We start from the raw sequence: 22,659 nt of genomic DNA, 5'->3' as shown, positions 1-22,659 counted from the left end.
ACCCCCGGACGAGGGCCGTACCAAAATTAATTTCAACGGATGCTCCCTTGGTAACTTTGACCCGGCAGGCATCGGGGGCATCTTTAGAAACCGCATGGGTCTCTTCCTGCTTACCTTCACCTCACCCATCGGCATTGCGGATTCCACCTTGGTGGAAGCTCGCACCCTTCTAGAAGGCCTCAAACGCTTCAACCCTTCATGGAGTGTTGTTTTGGTTGTAGAGGGTGACTCAAGAAATGTAATCTCCTTGGCCTCTCGAGAGGCTGCCCCACCTTGGAGGCTTTTAACCATCTTTGATGAGATTTACGACATTTACAAGAATATACCGGTCTCATGGATGCATACCTGGAGGGAGGCCAACCAAGCGGCCAACACTCTGGCTAAGCAAGGCGCTTCAATGGCATTGACCTAATCTATGATGTTACGCATCTTACACTTTGTACTACAATCTCTCTTTTCTGTATTTAATGTATTCGTTTAGTGCCACATCCTCGGTGGCTGTTTTGTGGCTCAGAAGTGGGCAGTTTTTGTATACTGTGAACTCTTATACTTAATAAAATGTTTAACAGTTCAAAAAAAAAAAAACAGATTTATCATTCAACATGGATGCATACTGCATGATGAATCTGCAGTACAGCTTTACTGAAATTTCTCAATTCTTGAATCTGCAACCTTCATGTGCATTCCAAACTAATTCTACTCATGAAATGTAAAGAGAATCAAAGTCTCTTTCTTTTCTCTTCCATTGAAAGGAGAACCATGGGCATTATAAGTTATCCCAAATATACAAGAGCCAGAAATTCCCTTATTCATAGGGTTGTATTAAATGTAATAAACAAGATAACAAAGGAGTAATATACGATTCAAGTACCTAGGTATTACAACAAAGGCTCCAAACACTAACCATTACATAGAGCTAGATATAAGAACATACCAGTCTGCGCATCAAACGTTCAAAGCACCAGAATGCATCTGCTTCATCATCAAGAAGAATAATCATTGGAGAGCAAAGATCACTCATTCCTACATGCCAACATGATCATATGTATTAGCATTAAGACATTTAAAAACATTAGTATATAGATATGAAACACATTACAACCACCAGTTCAAAGACATCAGTCATCCCCTCCCAATGAGGGAAAGTGAAGAAAGTAATGGTCTTGATTAAAAATTCCAAAGGGACTTGAAACACAGAAACAGTATGTTGATCACTCACCTTGACAATAACCAACATCCTTATCTATCCAAGCATAAACTGCCAGAATATCCCAAAGCTTTGACAAATTTTCCTGTTTCTCGTAAAATACTAATGTCCTGTCTGTGCGAACCACATCCAGACCTACATAATCATGGAAGGAAAGGATGTCAAGAATATAGCTAGAAGATGAAATCACTGATCAAAACAGCTCTAAAAGAATCCAGTTGACCAATTTTTATGAGCATTTGCAAAGTGACTGCCATGAAGATAAAATATTCATCATTTTTTTTTGACACGCACAGATTTCTGTGAGCTCAAAAGCATATATAGTATTGCACTAAGAGACAATATAAGAAACCCAAGTGAACATGTTATCAATGCCACGAAATTTTATTATCCTACTGAAATTTTAATAGTGTGCTTCCATAAATGTTCCACATGAGACCTTCTTAGCCATACCATATTTATTTCTTTTCTTGATTGATAGCAGTGAGTGTAGTGCTTAATTGTATGCATATAGGTGTACTGAACATGCACAATTCGCATTATAATACCAAGAAGAATAGTTTCACATCCATTGCTACATCAGTTGTTTATTGCTGATGGAACAATTTTTTATCCTCATTACTTGGTTCCATGGTTGTCTTTTTACCAATAAAAGCTGCTACCTGAAGTAAATGATAAACTTAAAAATCAATGATGTACTACTTGATCTGGGTGTGATTTCTGTTAAGAACTCAAAACTCTGGTTAGAACTCTGTAATAGTTAACATTATCAATTTTAAGGGGCTCTTCTATGTTTACAGCCAGATAGCAAATGCTTAACATTCACCATGTACAAGTGGAACTGAGCCACAATGTTTACCAATAAATGTTCCACAAATTCTGAGGCTTTACAACGAGAATCAAATCTCATGCTAATAGGTTTGATCATTTAGATCAAATAGTTCACAAGATGTACAATGAAACAAGAATAGCTTTCATAAACCTTTCTCAGGACCTATATGGTCTGAAGTGTGAAGGATGGATTCAGCCACTATTTGAGGGACAAACACTTTCTTCATTGATCATCTGAAGCTTTCCACGCCTTACCCTGCTCGAACATAAGATATATTTTCACGAGACTAATATTTTATGATCACATTTCCTTGTTATGGAAAGACAAAACCATGGTTCAGAAGTCCGTAGTATGTGGGCCCCTGTGCAAAGTTATCATGCGCTGCATCAAGAAACTCCTCATTTCCAGGCTGCCCTGCATTAGTTTCGGAGGCGACAGCAACTGTAAAACAATTGAGACATAGGCCTCTCCATTTGTTCATCTCTGAAGAAATACACGGGCATAGTGGGCAAATCCATCTCAATTTTTACAAGTTTCTAATGCACGGGAACATGTGATGTTCACATGTTTTATGAATATATAGTTTTATTCTCCAGGAAAAGCACTGGTCATTTCTCTTTTCTTATTTCAACTACCAAAGCTTCAAGAAAGAACGAAACTTAATTGTCTTTCTCTTCTTTTTTTGCATAGGAAAGCATTAAAATGAAATAAAAAGAGAAAGTTACATGATGTGAAGGAACCTTCCCTGTAGGAAATGGCACAAATAATATACATGCAAAAATATATGAACTTCAATCAAAATCCAATAAGGACATAGTATACCTTCTCTTTAACATTAACAGGTTGTAGAATCATGGCAAGCTGATCACAAAGCCCTTTAAATATTGTAAAATTTGACGATTGTCATCTTTGCTTGCTTGCATTGCTGAAGTGTAATCTTCAAGTGCATCACACATGCCTCAGACTCCAGTGAGGATTCATGTAACATCTTCCACAACTCTGTAACTATGGGCATTCGAACAACATCTATCAGTATTTATTCTATGAGAGTTGGCACTGGTCCATCTGATGAGTTACTGATCGATAGCAACCCATTATCCATATGCGAGGTTTGTGAAGGAGACTTCCTTCGCTTTCCCAACCAATCTCATTATTGATAAAGATGTCTAGAACCCTGTAGACACTGGGCATATGGTGCAACCATGGAGCGTTTGCAGGGGTTATCCCCTGATGAGCTTAGGGAGATGCCAAGGGTGATTGGCCAGGGGACTGTTTGAATCCCTTGATGAGGTTGGAGATATGCCAAGGGTCGTTGGTCAGGGGATTATGTGACCCCTACGTGCGGATGGCAAGCCTAAGGGGCATGGGCCAAATCCTCATCAAACCATCGCACAATTTGGACATACGATAGCTGTCTTGGGAAGCAACCAGTGGGGGTATGACATGCGTATATGTTGAAAGATGATGCCTAGACCATTGCAACAATGTGCATAAGTCCTATGGGACTTGGCTTGACCTAAGGGGGGGGGCTGTAATCCATGGACTAGAACTGTGTTCTCTTCACTTAATAGCTGGCATTGATGGATCAATTATGAACCCTTACGATAGGCTGTGGATCATGGTTCCATTGGGCCAGTTTGAGAAGATGACAGCAGTTCATGGTTGTTGATATAGATGGAGTGCCTCAGTGAACTCGCACGTTCTTTGACCCAATGGATCCAATTCCCATTAAATTTTATTTAAATATATTTATTTGAGTTATAGAACATTTCAATGAACTTTTAAAATGCTCTGTATAGTTTTTTTCCTCAAAACAAATTTTTAGATAGCTAAAAATTGGTTTTTCAGAATTTTATAAATACAAAACTATTTTCAAACTATTAAATAGATTCTAAAAATCATTTTATTTATTCTAAAATTGTTTTGAAGATGTGGGGGGCCATTTGGGATAGGAGCCTACACTTGGAAGCCCACTTTGTTGGGGGGCGTGGGGCCCACATGGTTCCCACATAGGGATCCACGCCCCACCTCTCTTGTCTCTTTCTCTCATTTTTGTGTATTGACTTGATGACCACGTCTTCTAGAAGGGAATCAAAATATTTAGTGAATATTGTGATTGAGAGAAAATAACTTGATTGAATTGATTTTAGATAGTTCTTCCATATCTCCAAGTTGCCAATGTATTGCATATTTTGTTTGGATGCTGAGCGCTTTTGGGTAACCATCCATGTTTTTGGGTCTTACTTTATTTTGGATAAATTATAGATGCTTTTATGACTCTGGCTGGGAACAACTTGGTGAAATTAAAATGGACGTGGTAAAATTATTTTCAAAGATTAAATCCTTGTTTTAGAATTTGAATTGGTAAATTAAGGAGCATTTGTATTCAAAAGACTAGATAGATATGTTATGTTATAGAAAGACCCCACAATCTTGCAAGGTCCACCTAGTTTGTGAGAATCAAATCAATCCACCTAGTTTGTGAGAATCATATCAAACCGCTGAGTTATTTTAAAACTTTTCCTTGTGAACTTGTACAAACTCGACAGTTTTTTATAAGAAGGGAAAAATATTGAGTCTTGAAATTGTTTTAATAAAATGCGATATGTATCATTTGTAAGCGCATCGTGGTTGCACCTGTTTTAGGTACCCATATGTCTTACTCATGTTATTCAATACCCTTTTGTGAAAGGTTACAACCAAGGTTACAACCAAGGGGCAAGATCACTTAGTTGTGTGGGTAAGATCATTGAGTTTGTAAAAGGTTACAACCAAGGGGCAAGTTTAGTTGAACCTTTGTGGTTCGAAAAAGGTTTGCATATTGCAAAACCAAGCTAAGAGTTATTTTGGCATGAGGCTTGCTAAACAAGCTCATGGTATGACCATGAGGGCATTGAGATAGTAATTGGTATATGCGAATTTATGTTTAAGGGGGACTTACTGCATATCCCACAGTTACTTTTGGATGCTCGGATATTCAGACATAGAGATATTTAGTTATGAACCGCCAAAGGGATTCAGATGACTTAATACCCCAGTTGGAGTGCTCGTTTATGATTGGTGGAGAAACCAAAAAGTCATTGTGGTACTGTTCACCATGGAGCCTGAAAATGTGGTCATGTTGTCTAGTTGTGACAGAAGAGCGATGGTTGAAGAACTTCTTCAAGCTGCTAAGATGCGACCCATGAGATGCGGGTATGTGAGGATCTTCTGCAACAACAGGTTGGTGATTTGCATTACCAAAAAGGTTACAATTATATAAGAAGATCAAGGACATCAAGACAAACTACTGCCATGTTCGGGATGAGATCCAAGTAGCAGAGATAGAGGCTTTATATCTCTCCCGCAAGGGCTATGATAGTGGATCCTTCATGAAAAAATTGGTGGCGTAAAAATTGTGAATATTGTAAGAATAAGTGACATGGGCTTGAGAGAGACTGTAATGGGGGGATGAGAGGTTCTACGAGAGACAGATTGTAAGGCCTTCAAACGCTAAGTGGGAGATGTTGGGGTTATGTGGTCATTTAAAAGCCTTAGAAGAGCATGTAAAAAACTTGTGATGTAATGATGGGAGTAGGGTCCGATGGGACCAAAGGAGGCATTTTGATGTCGTAACTCATCACTTGGGCATGACGACTTACGCATGGGTTGATGGAAAAAACCTTGTAGTCCTGTGCATGTGTCACAATCGTGGATGGTTTGTAGGATTATCCCTTGATGAGGTCAGAGAGATGCCCCTGGGTGGTTAGACAGTGATTGTGTGACCCCTGTGTGCGGATGGCAGGCTTGAGGGGGCCCAAATCCTTATCAAATCGTCACACAGCATGCATAGATGATAGTCGTCTTGGGAAGTGACCCGTTCAGGTATGATATGACATGTACATGTGTTAAAGAGACGACCCCCCACACAATTGCGATAGTATGCGCAAGTCTTATATGTTGGGTTTTGTGCCCAGTAAAGGACTAGAGAGCTTGTAACAATGATAATTTATGGTTGTATGGCCCTAGTTATATCTAAAACCCATACCCCTGGGCATGTGGTACTACTGAGAAGTGTGTACAGTTCATCATCCCTTGTGAGGTTGGAGAGATACCCAAGGATGATGTTTTGTAGGCCAGGAGAACTGTGTAGCCTCCTGTATTTGGTTATAGGCTTATGATAGCAAGGGTCAAAGCCTCAACAAACTTTTGCACGGGATGTACACATGATAGCCACATTACCAGGAAGCAGCCTATGAAGAGATACGTGTACATGTGCATAGAGAGAGTCCCTTTTGGACTGTGGTGATAAGTGCTTGACTTATTTTGAAAGGAAAAAAAGTAATCCACATTCCAGGATCATGGTTCCACTGCTGATTACCCAACTTTGACAAGCCAATCATGGGTCCGTGCATTGAGATGTGGGTCATGGGTCTTCGTCGGGTTGGACAAGAAAACAATAGTAAATCATAGTTCTTGGGTCAAGTGGAGTGCCCTTATTGTCGCTAATGTTTTACCCATTGGTACCAGTCCACTTATAAAATATTTTATTTTGGTATTAGAAATGTTTTTATGATTTTTACCAATTTTATAATTTTTATGGATTCGATGCAATATTTATTATAGCCCACTACAAAACCCAAGGTTAAGTTTTCCTCCAACCAAGGGAGTTTGATGCAAGACAATAAGGTCATTATTTCTATCGATTGCCTATTAAATTTCAAGGAATGTATTTTTTAGATTTTTAGGGTTCACTTTTAAGTTAGGATTAATTAGCTTTTATTTGAGTATAGCTGAGATGAGGATGTTGAGATGGATGAGTGGCAAAACAAGAAAAGATAGAATTCGAAATGAACATATAAGAGGGAACTTAGAGGTGGCTCCAATAGACGATAAGATGAGGCGATAAGTAGACTTAGGTGGGCTGCCCATGTGCAATGTTGATCTAGAATAGCACAATTAGGAGGTGTGATTTGGTTCAAGTTGAAGGCTCTAAAAGGGCAAGGGGAAGACCCAAAAGATACGGATGGACGTAGTGAGAAGATATATGGTGAGTTGTGGTCCGACTGACAATATGGCCTTTAATAGTGCAGAATGGCATAATAGGATTCATGTAGTCAGCCCCAAATAGTTGGAATAAGGCTCGAATGACGACGATGATGATGATTTATTGCAAGATGCAACAATAATCTGGTAGGACAAGAAATTCATGAAAGGAGAGAGTAACAACCATTAATCAAGCCCCATAGCTCTAGAACTCAAACATCTCACTAAAATTTCAATAAAATTTCCATCCCACTTAAAATGGACAGAAAATAATCTATTTGTAATCATATAGAACCCTAATGTTCCAATGAAATCCTAGGAATCTATTCCTAAGCTTGTAAATTTCACCACAAAGGGTCCATACCAACAAGGAAACTCAACTCAATCCTAATTACCCATAATTTAAGTATTCCAACAGAAATACCAACTTCAAATGATATATAAAAGTTGTCAAATCATAAATCCACCCCCAAACAATTAAGTAAAATAAGAAATGCAATTAGTCCCATTAAGCCATGATTTGAGGACCAAAACAGCCGAATTATGAAAAGAATTCAGAAATAACATTCGTAGATAAATAAGAGATCTTTGAAATGCAACTTGAAACACCACGATCAGACAGACAAGTGAAAGGTTGTGCTCCTTGGATAATGGCTGCATAATTAACCCCTTTTCATAAAGAACTCAACCTCAAGTCAACATGAGATCCTTCCTTTTTAAAATTGATGTTCTACATGCTTTGCATACTCTTTTGTACGTTTGACTTCACTTTTGGTAGTTGGTGATGCAGAAAACATTCACCTTGGTTTCCTTCATTGGATCTCCATATTATAATATCTTTTGCATCTTTAAGTGGTTGAACAAAATCCTTCATGAGCATGCAACCACATAGAGATGAAGAAGAGGTGATCAAAGAGATCTGTGCGATTCAAACTTGCAATCTGAAAAGACACCCGCAAATGGATTCTCTTTTGAAAGTTTATAGAAAAAATATCCTTGAGGCATCGGGTAGTCGGCAGCAATCTCATGCATCTCATACTTACCAAACATGCCTCCAGAATTTGCAGATTCAAGAATCACCAAATCCATCAGTTGATCCAATTTTTGAGTTAAGTCTACCATCGATTAGCAACTCGGGTCTTGAGGAACTCGTGCAGCTATCGGAAATTTAATCTGGCACCATCGAGCATGCTCGGACACCACTTTAATATAGTAATACTCAGGTAAGGCAAGAAACTCTCGGAGGAGGGACCATTAATCGAGCTCCATAGCTCTAGAACTCACAAGATCCATTACAGTTTCAGTAAAATTTTCATTCTCCTTACAACAGACATATAACAATCTATTTATAAGAATACAAACCCTAAAGTTCCCACAAAATCCTAGAAATTCATTCCTAAACTTGTAAACTTCCCCACAAAGATATCCTAAGGAAACTCAACCCAATCCTAATTACCCACAATTCTAGGACTCCCATGTGAATCTAGTTAAGGTGGGGATCACATAAAATACTAATGATGCATAGATCTATGTCTTAGCATTTCTTGTCAAACTCCTCCATAAGGAGATATGCTACTAGCTTCTTGCCTTCTGCGATGGTTTGATGAAGCTGAATCCCTGAGAACAATCCTAAAGGATAATTACTGATGATGGAGGAGGATCTGTTGATGCTCCACATGGAAGGGGGGAGGGAACCTGGTTTGTTGGGCGGTCACTCTTCCCTCACATCTTTTATCTCTGTCCAGAATGGTCACTCTTCTCTCCCGCAAACCACAAAAATTAGAGACAAGATTTTATAGAAAGAGAGGAAAAAAGGTCAATGGTATTCCAAACAAGCATCCTAATTCACATTTTCTTTTCACACGTCCAAATTCTCTGTCTTCCATTCATTTTGTTTTACAAAGAATGACACTATTCATTGCGTATTACTTTTGGTTATTGATCTCCAGGGAACACCCCCATCCTTGTCCATTGGACATACAGGGAATCTCCTGCACATATGGCCAGTGAGACTTCTGACCTTGATAGACACCTTCAGCAGTTTAGCAAGCACTTCACTTATAGGCCTGCTAGCCAAATTTGTTGTACGCTATCTGGTCAGAGCGATGTGGTATTGAGTTCTTCAGATGAAGTTTATATATGATGTTGTTCAATCCTGTCTTCCTATATCAAGGAATCTCTAGATAACAATACGAGTAATAGGGGCTTAGAAGAACTCAGTTTTATCTAATATTTACATAAAATAAATTTAATTAACACATTCATTAGTTCATGTTCCATTGGTGATGTGAGTCAATCAATTCTATCCAATCTAGAAGCCCAAATTGGCATTTAAGGGAAAGAAACAATAGCAAGTTATCAGAGTAGAATGCTATCACTATATAAATTTTAACCAGTATTTTTATGAAATGCTGGGACGAACAGGAATTATTCAACTTGACCATGGGATTGGTAGCTCAGCGATCCAGTTTTGGGATGGCCTGGAATCGCCTGCCACCATGTTTCATTCATTGTTGCTATTTTTCCCAATTCCTTACCAATTTATCAATCCATATATATTCATTCCAGAATTATCTTGATCGATCATGGATAAAGATATTGGGGTACAAATATTTTGCAATGTTGCAGTCGTACTAGATATCCTACATACAAGAAAACAATGGGCAATTTAAGATATGGTACTCGAAAGAATACGCATTATGCACCTAGTCAGATAGACTTGAGAGAACTATGCTTCTATTGATACCGTAGGCATTCAATTCATGGAAATATATAAATAGATTCAATGTGTCCGAAGATTTCAAGTTGGAAGGAATAGTACTTGCATCGTTTTTTTTAATTTATTCTATGAATGTTGACCAATGGCCCTTAGGTAAGACTTCTATTATTTGCCCTTAGGTAAGGCTTTTAATATTTGCCTCTAGCTAATGAGGAGTGCACTAATATTTTTGTTACATGCTATTATGTATCTGCTTTTCTGTGACAAATCAGATGCTATTTTGGATCTATCTGCAGAACTGATAAATGGAATTGAATTGAGGAGATAAAATGTAAACCAGGAAAAAGGTAGAAATCTAACAAAACCTACAAGCTTCATAGATTAGATTCTTGGGGTCGGTGAACATTACCCTCAAAAACTTCCAATGGAGTTATTACTGAGAAAACAATATTCTCAACAGTCATCAATATGACTTAGTGATATTGTTCCCCCATTAGGAAATGTGGATAAAGATGCCATACGGCAAATTTATAACTCAGCCACATATAAGCACTCTTTGTTCATGCTGTACTTAGGTCATTGGAATGGTTATGCATGTTCCACATTCACCTGTATATTCCAAATAAAAGATGCCACGCTTAATCAGAAATTTCAGCAACCATATGTGACCGCGAGCATTGATGGAAGATGCTACTCATGCATCATGTCATTGGAACCACAGTCCAACTTCAGCCAGCAGGTACTATAATGATATTTCTCCAAACCCTCTTAAGTAAACATCTAAAGAAGATGCCACATAAGAACACAATCGGCATTATATGGTCCCTAACTTCAATGAATGGATACTGTAACATTGCATCCCCAGACAGCTAGGAAGAGCACATATAGACTAAAAGCAGGGATATTGAAATAACACATGCATGTTATTAAACACATAAGTTATACAAGAATGAATTCTGAATTGACGGATTAGCAAGAATCAGAAAAGTAACATATATTGCAACTACAATGTCCCTATAGATTGTTGTAGTACATTCTAGTAAGTAATACCTATTTGATGTAGTGTAAGCTTCCACTGAATCACTTTCTTGTCCAAAGGAACAGTACTTGCGGATCCTTTCCTCTGGTCCAACACACTTGTTGGGGGATTTTTGCTCAAATAATCAAATAATGTATTTGCACGTGTTTTATTATCCTCAGCATCAGAGTTTGGACTGTCATTTTCTTGGAAAGGCAAGTCTTTACCCACATTAGCTTCCAAAAGTACTAAGGGATCTTGAATGGGATCGCCATCTTCTGTAATTATAGGTGCTGTAATGATCCTCCCACTACCAATTAGTGAGTCCATCTCTTGGCATTCCGCTTTCCATCTTGCATATTGTGCCCTGGAGGATCAAATATAAGAAAAAAGGAATTAAATTGCCATATACCTATAGATCGTTAACGTTGAACACTTAAGCTATCTAACAACATGAATTTTTCATACACATTAGTAACCATCAATAATTAATTGAGATAAACATAGAAGCAAGTCCAAGAAATATTTACATTGATTTGGTTGGAGGTAGGCAATGAAAGGTTTTAAATATAAAATATGCTTTAAAAATAGGAAATTGTGAACATAAGGACAAGGCCTTTGGTTCCTTTAAAAATTAAATGTGAAAGAGCACCAGCACTATGTATACGAGCCGTAGGGTGTGATCTATAATAAGTGAAAAATTTTCATTAGAACAAAATAGCACAACACTAAAGTATGGTATGAACATGGAATTGCTGTCTTTATGGAATGAGTCATGTCTATAACCCAACCATTCTTAAACAGGCAGGTGAAAAACTGTCTTGTTATATTAATCACGTCAGAAAAATAGCTAATTTCTCGTCTAGATCTCATTTCAGATTTATCCTAATCCCCAATAGTTCTTTGGATAAAATAGTTACTGCACACTTGAAATTTGATGAAATGGAAAAACACAGTCCACATGGAAATAAATTATGCTGGAACCAAGATAAGGGAGAGTTGGTGTAAGCTGTGGGGCTGTTTAGGAGACAAGGGTGAGGGCAGATGATATAGAAAAAAAGCAGAGAATTTCATGCCCACAAAGAACTTTAATAAGAAAGAACCCAAATTCAGGGTTTTGGAAACTATAAAGAGTGTCCAATAATAAGAACAGGAAAGCACAAGAAGCCTACTACCTTTCCCACTACCAATGGTCAGAGGAGAAATACTATTATACTTGAGGAATATTTGTCTTCGCTCAGTACTTCAAAATAATACAGAATCAACCACACATGTTGATATGGGAGCCAGCTTATCTACATGGGAATAAAATCTGAAGTTCACCCTGTAGGGATCGACTATTCAACTTTTTCTTCCTTTTTTCTGTTTTCTTTTTTTTTTTTTTTTTTTTCTTTTTTTTGGGGGGGGGATGGGGGAGAAACCACACATGGCAAAACAATAGGACCATCTTCATTGGACGAGCTAGCATCATTGACTTATACCATTGGGATGGCCATAGCTTTATCATATGAATTTGTGGCTCATTGAGGTACTTGTTGAATTGAGAGCACATTTCAAGAGATCATACATTTGGAGAAGTACAAAGTGGTGGATATTCCTCACTTGCACAATCCCTCACTTGCACAATGCCCAGTTCTGCATGCGGTGGATGGCCAGATGATTTGCCATTTTTAGTTGTTTTCAGATTGGACTGAGCACCTATTATTGGCAAGGTTTAGGGGACGTTCACTTGTAACCCCTCATCTTGGGGAAACATATCATGATCACAATTAAGAAGACTTATTCCTGCTTGCAGATGGATCTGATGGACAATCGTTTCCAAGCCAGTGAAAAGTGTTTTGCAAAAGCCAAATAGGAGTTTCTAAGATCTTAATCATATGTACCTCGTAGATAAAAGCAGCCAATGAAACTAATGATATTTTTCATTTGCCTCAATAGGTATTAAACCCATTACTCATTGTATGAAATATCTTCTCTAAACCAAGAAATATATAGAATCACATTCCTAGAAGCAGAACGCAATCGTATCTTCGATTATCTGAGAAGTCACTTAACACTATATTAACTAAGGGGATTGATTTTATGCATGTATGTTGACTTTAAAAATTAGTAGTGGATTTATGTCCATTGCACGTAGATATGCAAGGATAAATAGAAGAGCCAAATATTCAAGGCCAAAAAGATCTGCTCGGCGGAGCTTTACGTACATGAAGCACCTATTAGAGAATAAGAAATATTTTAATACAATAAAAGGTAGGCAGAATTATAATAAAAAAGTAAAACTGGGAGAAATTGATTACTCTTCATAAAAAAATTTAAAGCTAGTCATAAACAATTTCTTAAAAATAATGCTAAAAAGTACTTTAATATTTATACCTCAAAAAAAATTTAATAAATAGCAAATAAATAAGCAATGAAATTTAAAAATTTGACATTGGAAAATATAAAAGAGTGAAAGACTAGTTTTATATTCAAATATAGTAAATAGAAAAGAGCACATAAAATATGAATAACACAAATAGAATGGAAAATATAAAATTATTTTCTTTAAAATTCATAATAAAAATGATAATTAGACAAATTATTTCTTGAAAATTAAAATTAAATAAATCTGATATCTGTAGTCAAGACAACATTATTATTTTCAAGGGAAATTTTCATCAATAACCTATGTATTTTGAGGTACTCAATAATTATAATCATATATTAAGTAACCATAATAATTTTTTTGATAAGAATATTTACTATCAAAAATATTATTATGATACTTTATAATTATAACAAATTATTATTATATTTAATTATTATATACTTATATCTACAGTTGTCATATAGAATACTATCTCTATTATAATAAAACTTATATTTTAATGATCATTAAGTTATATTTACAATTCTATTACATTAATAAGCCACAATTAAGGGCTGGACTCTTTTTGCAAGAATAAAGGAGGGCCACAACCCTAGGGAGAATGTAGGGAAGGTGCTCCAGAAATAGTAATGACTTTGGGTAAACATTGTTAGGTGCATTTATATGTTTTAAACGAAGAATCTCATATTCTTAGAACAGAGAAAGTAGTGGTTATTTTTCTTGTTGATTTTAATTTTTTTCGTCTTGCATGGTTTTTTAAATGTAGGGTAGAGAGTTTTTTTCTTTTTTTTTTTTTTGGTGGGGAGGGGGGCGGGGGGGGCTGTTAAGAATAATAGGAGAAATATCACATGCAAATTTTAAGAGGCCCTTAAATAAAACTTTGAGAAGTTCTCTCTTTCAATGTTGCAATGTTGCTCTTGGTAGGCCGTAACTCAAACAAATTTTTTTCCTAAAATTTACGAGAATCCATCTAGGGCCTCCTTAAAATTTTTAATTTAAAAACATATGTTTTGAAAAATAGTCTAAGAAGGCCAATGACCTTAAACTTTACCTCAACCCGTCCCATGTCCGAGTAAAGGGGCTAGGTTGTGTTAGGTAGGCAGCCAAGGTAAAATTTTGCAAAAACTTATCATGAATCCTGAACATACAGTTTCTGCTTATGCAAGAGCGTTCCCCAGAAGCAACGCGCTGTAACGGAACTCGGATATAGTGAGAAATGAGTAAGGGGTAACTAGGGCATTCCTCAGAAGCGACACAATGTACCAGACCCCAGGTACAGTGAGAAATGAGCAAGGTTTAGCTAGGGTTTTCCCCAGAAGCGACGCGTCGCAGCACCGCCCGGTTGCGGTAAAAAATAAGCAAGGGTTCTCGCAACATCCTAGACAAGTGCAAGAAAAGAAGCAAGTCCAAGAAAATAGAATTCGTTTAGCCACATGGAATGTAAAAAATCTTACAGGTAAGAGTATGGAGTTAGTGGATACAATGAGACGAAGGAGAGTAAACATAGCCTGTCTACGGGAAACTAAATAGAAAGGAGAAAAAGCTAAAGAAATAGATGGTTATAAACTTTGATATACAAGAAAGGATAATAATAGAAATGACGTAGAAATAATAATAGACAAATATTTAAACGATAAAGTAGTAAATGTCAAAAGAATAGGTGATAGGCTCTTATTAATTAAACTTGTATTAGGGGAAGAGATAATAATCGTAATTAATGCTTAATGCTTATGCACCACCAGTAAGATTAGATGATAGACTTAAGAGACAATTTTGAGAGGGGACATAGATGGAATAGTCCAAGACATAGCACATGGAGAGAGGAACTTTTTAGGAAGGAACTTAAATGGTCATGTAAGAAAGGACAGTAGAGGATATGAAGGAGTACATGGGGGTATGGGTTTCGGGAAGAAATGAGATGGGTGAGACTATTCTAGATCAATGTTTCAAAAAGCACTAGGCGGCACCTAGGCGGTCGGGGGGGTCTAGGCCGCCCAACGCCTAGGCGACCCAGTAAAAAAAAAAAAAATTGGGGTTTTTCTCTCTCTAAAATAGCTTCTAATGGGTTTTAGGTTCATTTGAAAACTAAAACCCGCAATTTTACACCTTTAGTATTAAAACAAAATGACCCAAAATGACCCAAAAATGGCCTCAACGACTGGCATTTCCGACCCTGGGCAAGGCGTAAGCCCGGGGCAGCCGCCCAGGTCCCCCGAGAATACCAGCCTAATTTGGCCACCTAGGCCTGGGCGATGCACCCAGGCTTTCTAGACCGCCTGGGCGAGCCGCCCAGGTGCTAGGCGATCCGCTTTTTGAAACACTGTTCTAGATTTTGCTATGGCCTACGACCTAGCAATAGCAAACACTTACTTTAAAAAGGTATTGAGAATAAAGAAAATGTCCGACGAATGGAGGAAAAATATTGTGGTAACTATTTACAAGAACAAAGGAGACATACAAAATTGTGCAAACTATCAAGAAATCAAGCTTGTGAGTCATACTATGAAGCTCTGAGAGAGAGTTATTGAGCAACGACTAAGGAATGAAATGAGTGTATCAGAAAACAAATTTGGTTTTATGCCAGGAAGGTCAACAACTGAGGCTATTTTCCTATTTAAGCAACTGATTCAGAAGTTTAAGGCGAAAGGAAAAGACCTCTATATGGTCTTTATTGATCTAGAGAAAGCTTATGATAGAGTACTTTGATATCTAATTTGACGGGTGTTGGAAAAGAAAAGAGTTTCCAGACACTACATCAACTTGATGAGAGATATGTCTGATGGAGCGCTAACTAGTATATATACGAACAACTAGTGGAGAGACGAGTGAGTTTTCAATGACAAGATCTACATTAGAAATCAGCATTGAGCCCGTTACCTCTTTGTCCTAGTTATGGACAACTTAATTAGGCACCTACAGGATGAGGTACCGTGTTGCATGTTGTTCACAGATGACATAGTTTTGATCAATGAGACCCGAAACGGCATCAACACAAAGAACTTTAGAGGGATGCTCTAGAATCCAAAGGTTTTAAAATTAGCCGGACTAAGTCAGAATATATGGAAAGCAAGTTTAATAATAATAGGTGTAGAGACGAGGAAGTAGTTAAGATTGACGGCCAGGAAGTACAAAAAAGACCGCATTTTTTATATGTTGGGTTGATAATCCAAGAAAATGGAGAGAGTAAGGAAGATGTCGCACACAAAAATAGAGCTGGGTGGGCAAAGTGGAGATGTACAACTGGAATTTTATGTAATCATCGCATACTAATGAAGCTGAAGGGTAAGTTCTATAAGACAGTTGTGAGACAAGCTTTGCTCTATGGGGTTGAATGTTGGGCAGATAAAAAAACAATATACCCATAGAATGAATGTAGCGGAGATGAGGATTTGAGATGGATGAGTAGGCAAGACAAGAAGGGATAGAATTCAAAATGAATCCATTCAGGAGAATTTAGGTGTGGTACCAATAGGAGACAAGATGAGAGAGAGTAGACTTAGGTGGGCTGGCCATGTGTGTCAGCGACCACGTACAGCACCTGTCAGGAGGTGCGAGTTGGTTCAAGTGGAAGGACTTAAAAGGGTAAGGAGTAGACGCAAAAGGACATGATTGGAAGTAATTCAAAAAGATATAGGAACTTATGGCCTCACTGAGGATGTGGTCTTCAGTAGAGCAGAATGGCGGGCTAGGATTCTTGTAGCTGACCACAATTAATTGCGAAAAGGCTATGATGATGATGATGATGTTTTTCAAAAGAGAGAGACCGACTAGGACATTTTAATAAAAGTAAGAAAAATCTAAAAAATATTTAGGAGATATAGTTGAAAGAATTCATTATAAGTGAGAGGCACCTACCATGCTATAACATTAGAGAAAGAGATCATTTTGAAACCATTTAGGGATGAAAAAATGTATTTTAAGTAGAGAATGAGAAATCCTTTATTTCCTTCACAGACCAATTTTAGGAGAAAGGGAAGAGTTTCCATAAAGCTACAAGTAGAGAGAATTTAAAAAATGAGGGAAGGGAAATCCATAAAAATAGAATGTAGAGAGATATCAAGAGTAGAATCACGTGGGGATCCAAAACTGACCTATATGTTTATTCTTCAAGGTATATTCTATATTTACTATTAAATATTATCTATTAAGGAAATATTTTGCACGTTTACAATTATAATTATAATTTACAATTCTAAACTATAATGCAATTATAGTTAGAAAATTATAACTATCAAAATGTATGTTATGTAACAATCATAATGTAATTATAGTCAGAGCGGAATGGTAGAACATCAGTTGTGTAGCTGACCCCAAATAATTGGGATAACGCTTGGATGATGTTGATGATAATGTATGTTATACTAAAAATATTTTCAATATTAAAACTATAACTATTTGTAATAATATTAAAATTCGCCCAATTATATTTTAGTAATTATAATTAAGAAAATTATAAATATAGTTAACAACTATAATTACAACAATGTATTTTAATTACAACATAATTTATTATCACCATCATCTTCAGAGCCTTTTCCCAATTATTTGGGCTCGACTACATGAATCTTGATCTGCCATTTTGCTCTATCAAGGGCCATACCTTAGTGAGGTCATAAGACCTCATATCTTTTCTCGCTACTTCCAACCGTGTTCTTTTGGGCCTACCCCTTGCCCTTTTTTAGCGTTCCACTTGAACTAACTCGTACCTCCTAACAGGTGTTGTACTGGATTTACAGTGCACATAGCCAACCCACCTATGTCTACTTTCTCCCATCTTATCGCCTATTGGAGCCACAACTAAATTCTCATGTGTATTCATTTCGAATTCTATCCCTCTTGTCTTGCCACTCATTAATCTCAATATCCTCATCTCAACTACACTCATCCTATGGTTATGTTGTTTCTTGACCGCCCAATATTCTAACCTCTAAAGAAAAGTTGGTCACACAGTTGTCTTATATAACTTGACCTTCAGCTTCATTGATATGCGGCGATCACATAAAACTCCAGTTGCACATCTCCATTTCGCCCACTCATCTCTAATTCTATGTGCAATATCTTCCTTCTTAGATTATTAACCCAAGCTATCGAAAGTGTGCTCTTTTTGGTATTTCTTGACCGTTAATATTAACTACTTCCTCACCTCTACTCCTATTATTACTAAACTTGAATTCCATGTACTCTGTCTTAGTCTGGCTAATTTTAAAACCTTTAGATTCTAAAGCATCCCTCCAAAGTTCTAATTTTGTGTTGACACCTCTTCGGGTCTCATCGATCAAAAAGAACATCCTTCCAATCCGGGTTCGGACAATCCAGATCGGGTATCGTCGGAGCTGTTTCAGATCCGTTAGTAAAACGAGATCCAACCGTGTCGCTACAGTGAATCACTTATATGGCATCACGAATCAGACACGTTACTAGTCTGTACCGGTACTGACGTCATGAAACCGATCTTAACATCAGCGAACAGGTTCTAACAATAACCCTTTTTTAAAAAAAATTGAGTTAAACTTTTTTTTTTAAAAGCTACATTATTTTTTTTTCAAAATTTGAGGCGGCCCACCTTTTTTTGAAAAGTACAAATATCAACCACAGGCCCCGTGGTGGTCATATCAAAGCATTTTGCAATTTTCCCAAGCACACGTGGATGAAGCTATCCTACTTTGCACGCACATGGCTTTTATAAAGCCTTTGTCTTCCTAGCTTTCCCGATGTGGGACTTTTTCCTTCCCTTGCACTAAGTTCAATAAAATTGTCATTGGAGCAACATAGTAAGAAATGCTTATTTGTTGCTCGCGCTAAGTGCAAAATCAATTCCAGGTGTTTTCAAAATAAAATGTATTTTACACTAAGTGCAAACCACAACCCATAGTTATAGTTATATAGTTATAAATATTAATAATACTATTGATAAATATGATTATAAATTTAAAATCAATCAAAATGATTTCACATGTAATACGGTTGGCCTTCTTTTATGAAATTTTAATTATGTGAATATGATCACATTAAAATTAGATTAATACTATTATGTCGAACGAATATAATTATGTAAAAATTGTTAACTTATTTCTTATAATTATGTTAAAATTGTTATTACTATATTGAAATTTTTTTTCCTATAAATAAATTAAAACATCACATAATTTAATATATTATATTGCTATGTTAATTAATAAATTATTATTGTTATACAGATTAGGATGTGGTTTCTATAAGGTTGCAACCTTAAACAATCCAATTAAGGCGCACCTCTAAATTTTATCATGATATGTAATTTTGGAGTAAAAACTTCTTAAGATTATTTTAAAATCTACTTTCATATCTAATTATAAAATTTTAAACTCTAAAAATAGTTAAAACCAAGTAGATCTATAAACATATGAAAATCTTGAAAATAGACGGTCTAGATGATGTGTTGCAAGATGCACTATTTTTAAGACTCAAAATCTTTTTTTTTAATATTCATAGATCTCTATGCCAAGATGATCAATTAGAGAGTTTTCAACATTAAAACAACTTTTTCTAACAGATTTTTGAGGTGCATCTTTAATTCTACATTTTAAGGATGCAACCTTATATAAACTTTTTCCTATAGATTATGTTGTTTTCATATTTAGTATAGACTGTAATTTTAAATAAATATATCTATAACTTTTACAAATATTAACAAATAACTTATTGTTAACCCTCTAATAGTAAGCATGGTAGGCTCCCCCTCACTTAGAATCTTTTCAACTCTCTTTCCTCTTGAAAGAAATCTATTTTTCCCAAAAATATTGGAAGGCCTTTCTCGCTCTTAATAATATGACATAGTAGGCGCTCTCTCTTTCTCAAAACATATGTTTTCAACCTAAAATGTTAAAAAATTTCTCCTTGTTTCAAGGTCATGACTGGTGGACAGTAGCTCATCTTTATCAAAACTCTCTTGAATATCTAATATATTTTTTCCTAAAAGTTATGTGAATCTATGTAGGACATCCTAAAAATTTATGTGCGATCTCTCTCTCTCTCTCTCCTTTTATTGGTAACCTCTCTCTCTCTCTTTGCCCTACATTGAAAAAATTCATGTGAGACAAAAATAAAAAAAATAAAAAACATTCTAGTAGAAGATAACTCATATCTCTCACTATCCTAAAATATGAGATTTTCTCTGTTTAAATTACACATGACAACGTTCAACCTAAACTCCTTATATTTCTAGAGCACATGTCCTACGTTCTCTTTAGAGATAGGTCCCCCTTTTATTCTTGCAACACATTGAGGCTTAACAATATAGTATAGATCATAGTTGTCAGGATCTCCCAACGATCCTGCTCCAGAATCTCACTCTAGCACTCCGGAAAGGTATCGTTATGGGATCTTGATTTTTAAATCTTTGAATCTCGATCTCCATTGTTATGGATCCCCGATCCCACTATTAGGGAACTTGATCACAATCTTAAAGATCAAGATAACAATTAGATTGATGATTTTCTTACTTTATAGCTAGCTAACAACACCATTATTCTTTTAATGCATTGCATTGCTTGCTAGCTATAAATAAAGAGATCTCTACTTTAAAGAATATATATAGTCCTAGATTATACACAGGTTAAAATTTGGAGCAAGATCCCAAAAGGTTTGGATCAAGATCGTAAAAGGTCAAAATCAAGATCCCAAAGAGGTTGAGATCTCAATCCCTAACATTTGGGGGATCTAGACCTCTAAAATAAGCACTGTATGAACAGCACTCCGAATCATACGGATCTTTTGCCATTTCACTGTCCTCCGCTCCCGGTCATGTTCCCGATCCCAAAAACTACGGTTTAAATACCCCTGGTTCTAAAATAAAGTTGTCAAAAGGGAGGAACTTCACCACAATCAATTCAAGGCAAAGGATCGTAGCTGTTAATGAAACAGCAGGAATAAATATTAAAGCCAACGGCAAATTGAATTAATATTAAACACAAAGACAAATACCTTCGATGTTGTCTCAGATGGTCACGTTCCTCAAAGGTACTCTTAGGATCAAAACATCCAAGCAAAAACTCCCAAACTTCGCCTCTGATTGATGGGTGTATACCCTGATTGCATCAAAATTTCAAATACAGCCTCCTTGGTCAGGAAAATTTAATGTAGACAGCAAAACTAACTGTGTGATTCAGAATTGGGGAATTAACCAATATGATCACTTGTCTGAGGTAAATTTAATAAGATTGAAACAATGCAGTCATTAAATTTCAAGATTTTAGGTTCTAGAATAAATCTCATTTCAATCAAGTATATTATGCTGGAGTATATTATGCTGGACTAACTGGCAAGGAAAAGCAGGACTGTTCTGCAAAGATTGACTTTTAAGTTCTTTTGCATACATTTAGGTGCAATGATAAATGCTAAGAAACTACAAATTGGGACCAAAAAGAAAAAAAACTTAATGCAGTCCTAATATGCAATTCAATGCATAGTTTCCACATTTAGAGATGGAAGCTTCTAACACCAAAAGCAAAGATGCAAATTCCTGATCTTTCGCATAAAAGAAGCAAAATTCCTAATCTTTTAACAAATTCTCAATCATGAAATCCCCTAGTCTTCTCCTTTCAAATTTAACTTTTCTTGTAGCTTACATATAACTTGTGATCTTCTTATAGTTGCAAGAAACAAGAGGTCGATGTAAAAATAGATAAACAAAACAAAACAAAAAAGAAAAAGATTTATTAAATTAAGCGGAAATTAAAAAGAAGCTGCCAAGCCAAGCTTCTGCAGCTCTCTGGTCTACCACAAGGCAAACAATATCCAAAACTCTTTTCCAATCTCTCTCTACAAACCCCTATTTATAACAAAACTGTAACTTAAACCACAAGAAAACCTTATTTGAATTAAATTGAAACTCTGAAAAAAAAATTATCCAAAACTCTTTTCCAATCTCTCTCTACATACCCCTATTTATAACAAAACTTTAACTTAAACCACAAGAAAACCTTATTTGAATTAAATTGAACTTCTGATAAAAAAAAATGGGAAAATTACAAAAAAAACCCCAAGACCACACTTTATATGCAACTTACCCCAAACCGAACTTTTTCTCTCACTTTTTCCCCAAACAAACTTTCTATGCAAATACCCCCCAAGGGAAGAAGTTCATTTTTTTTAGACGGAAATGCCGTTCCCGTGCACAAAAATCATTTTCGACATTTGACGTTGACTTTTGGACCCCAGTAGCACATTGCCGGAGCACACCATCACATTGTCGGAGCGCACAAGTGCCGAACAGCTCTTTGCAACTGCCAGACCGCCTTTTGCAACTGCCGGACCACCCTTTGCAACTGCCGGACCGCCCTTTGCAACTGCCGGATTGCCCTTTTCAAATGCCGGACCGCCCTTTTCGATTGTCAGACCGCACTTTACACAGTGCCGTAGCCCTACTGCTGGCTAGCACTTTACACAGTGTCGGAGCCTTACTGTCGGACCGAACTTTACACAATGTCGGAGCACTACTGCCAGACCG

At 36.5% G+C, this 22,659-nt stretch overlaps 1 protein-coding gene across 2 annotated transcripts in view; it reads right to left on the bottom strand.

The window, feature by feature from the left end:
* The window catches only part of LOC18421658 (rab GTPase-activating protein 22), a 47,685-nt gene that overhangs the window by 11,341 nt on the left and 13,685 nt on the right, over window positions 1-22,659 (bottom strand). Inside the window, exons 3-6 of one of the 2 annotated variants that reach the window (XM_006826397.4) lie at window positions 21,135-21,238; window positions 10,834-11,168; window positions 1,220-1,342; window positions 935-1,023 (exon numbers count right to left, since the gene is read on the bottom strand). In XM_006826397.4, coding sequence (XP_006826460.2) covers window positions 935-1,023; window positions 1,220-1,342; window positions 10,834-11,168; window positions 21,135-21,238 — 651 coding nt within the window. The remainder of the gene's footprint in view (window positions 1-934; window positions 1,024-1,219; window positions 1,343-10,833; window positions 11,169-21,134; window positions 21,239-22,659) is intronic. The other variant, XM_088858315.1, reaches the window with a different exon arrangement.

Source organism: Amborella trichopoda, chromosome 2, assembly GCF_054954075.1.
Source record: "Amborella trichopoda isolate Santa Cruz 75 chromosome 2, AtrichopodaSantaCruz75HAP2 v2.0, whole genome shotgun sequence".
Lineage (NCBI taxonomy): Eukaryota > Viridiplantae > Streptophyta > Magnoliopsida > Amborellales > Amborellaceae > Amborella > Amborella trichopoda.
This window is presented reverse-complemented; position numbering and strand designations above follow the sequence as displayed.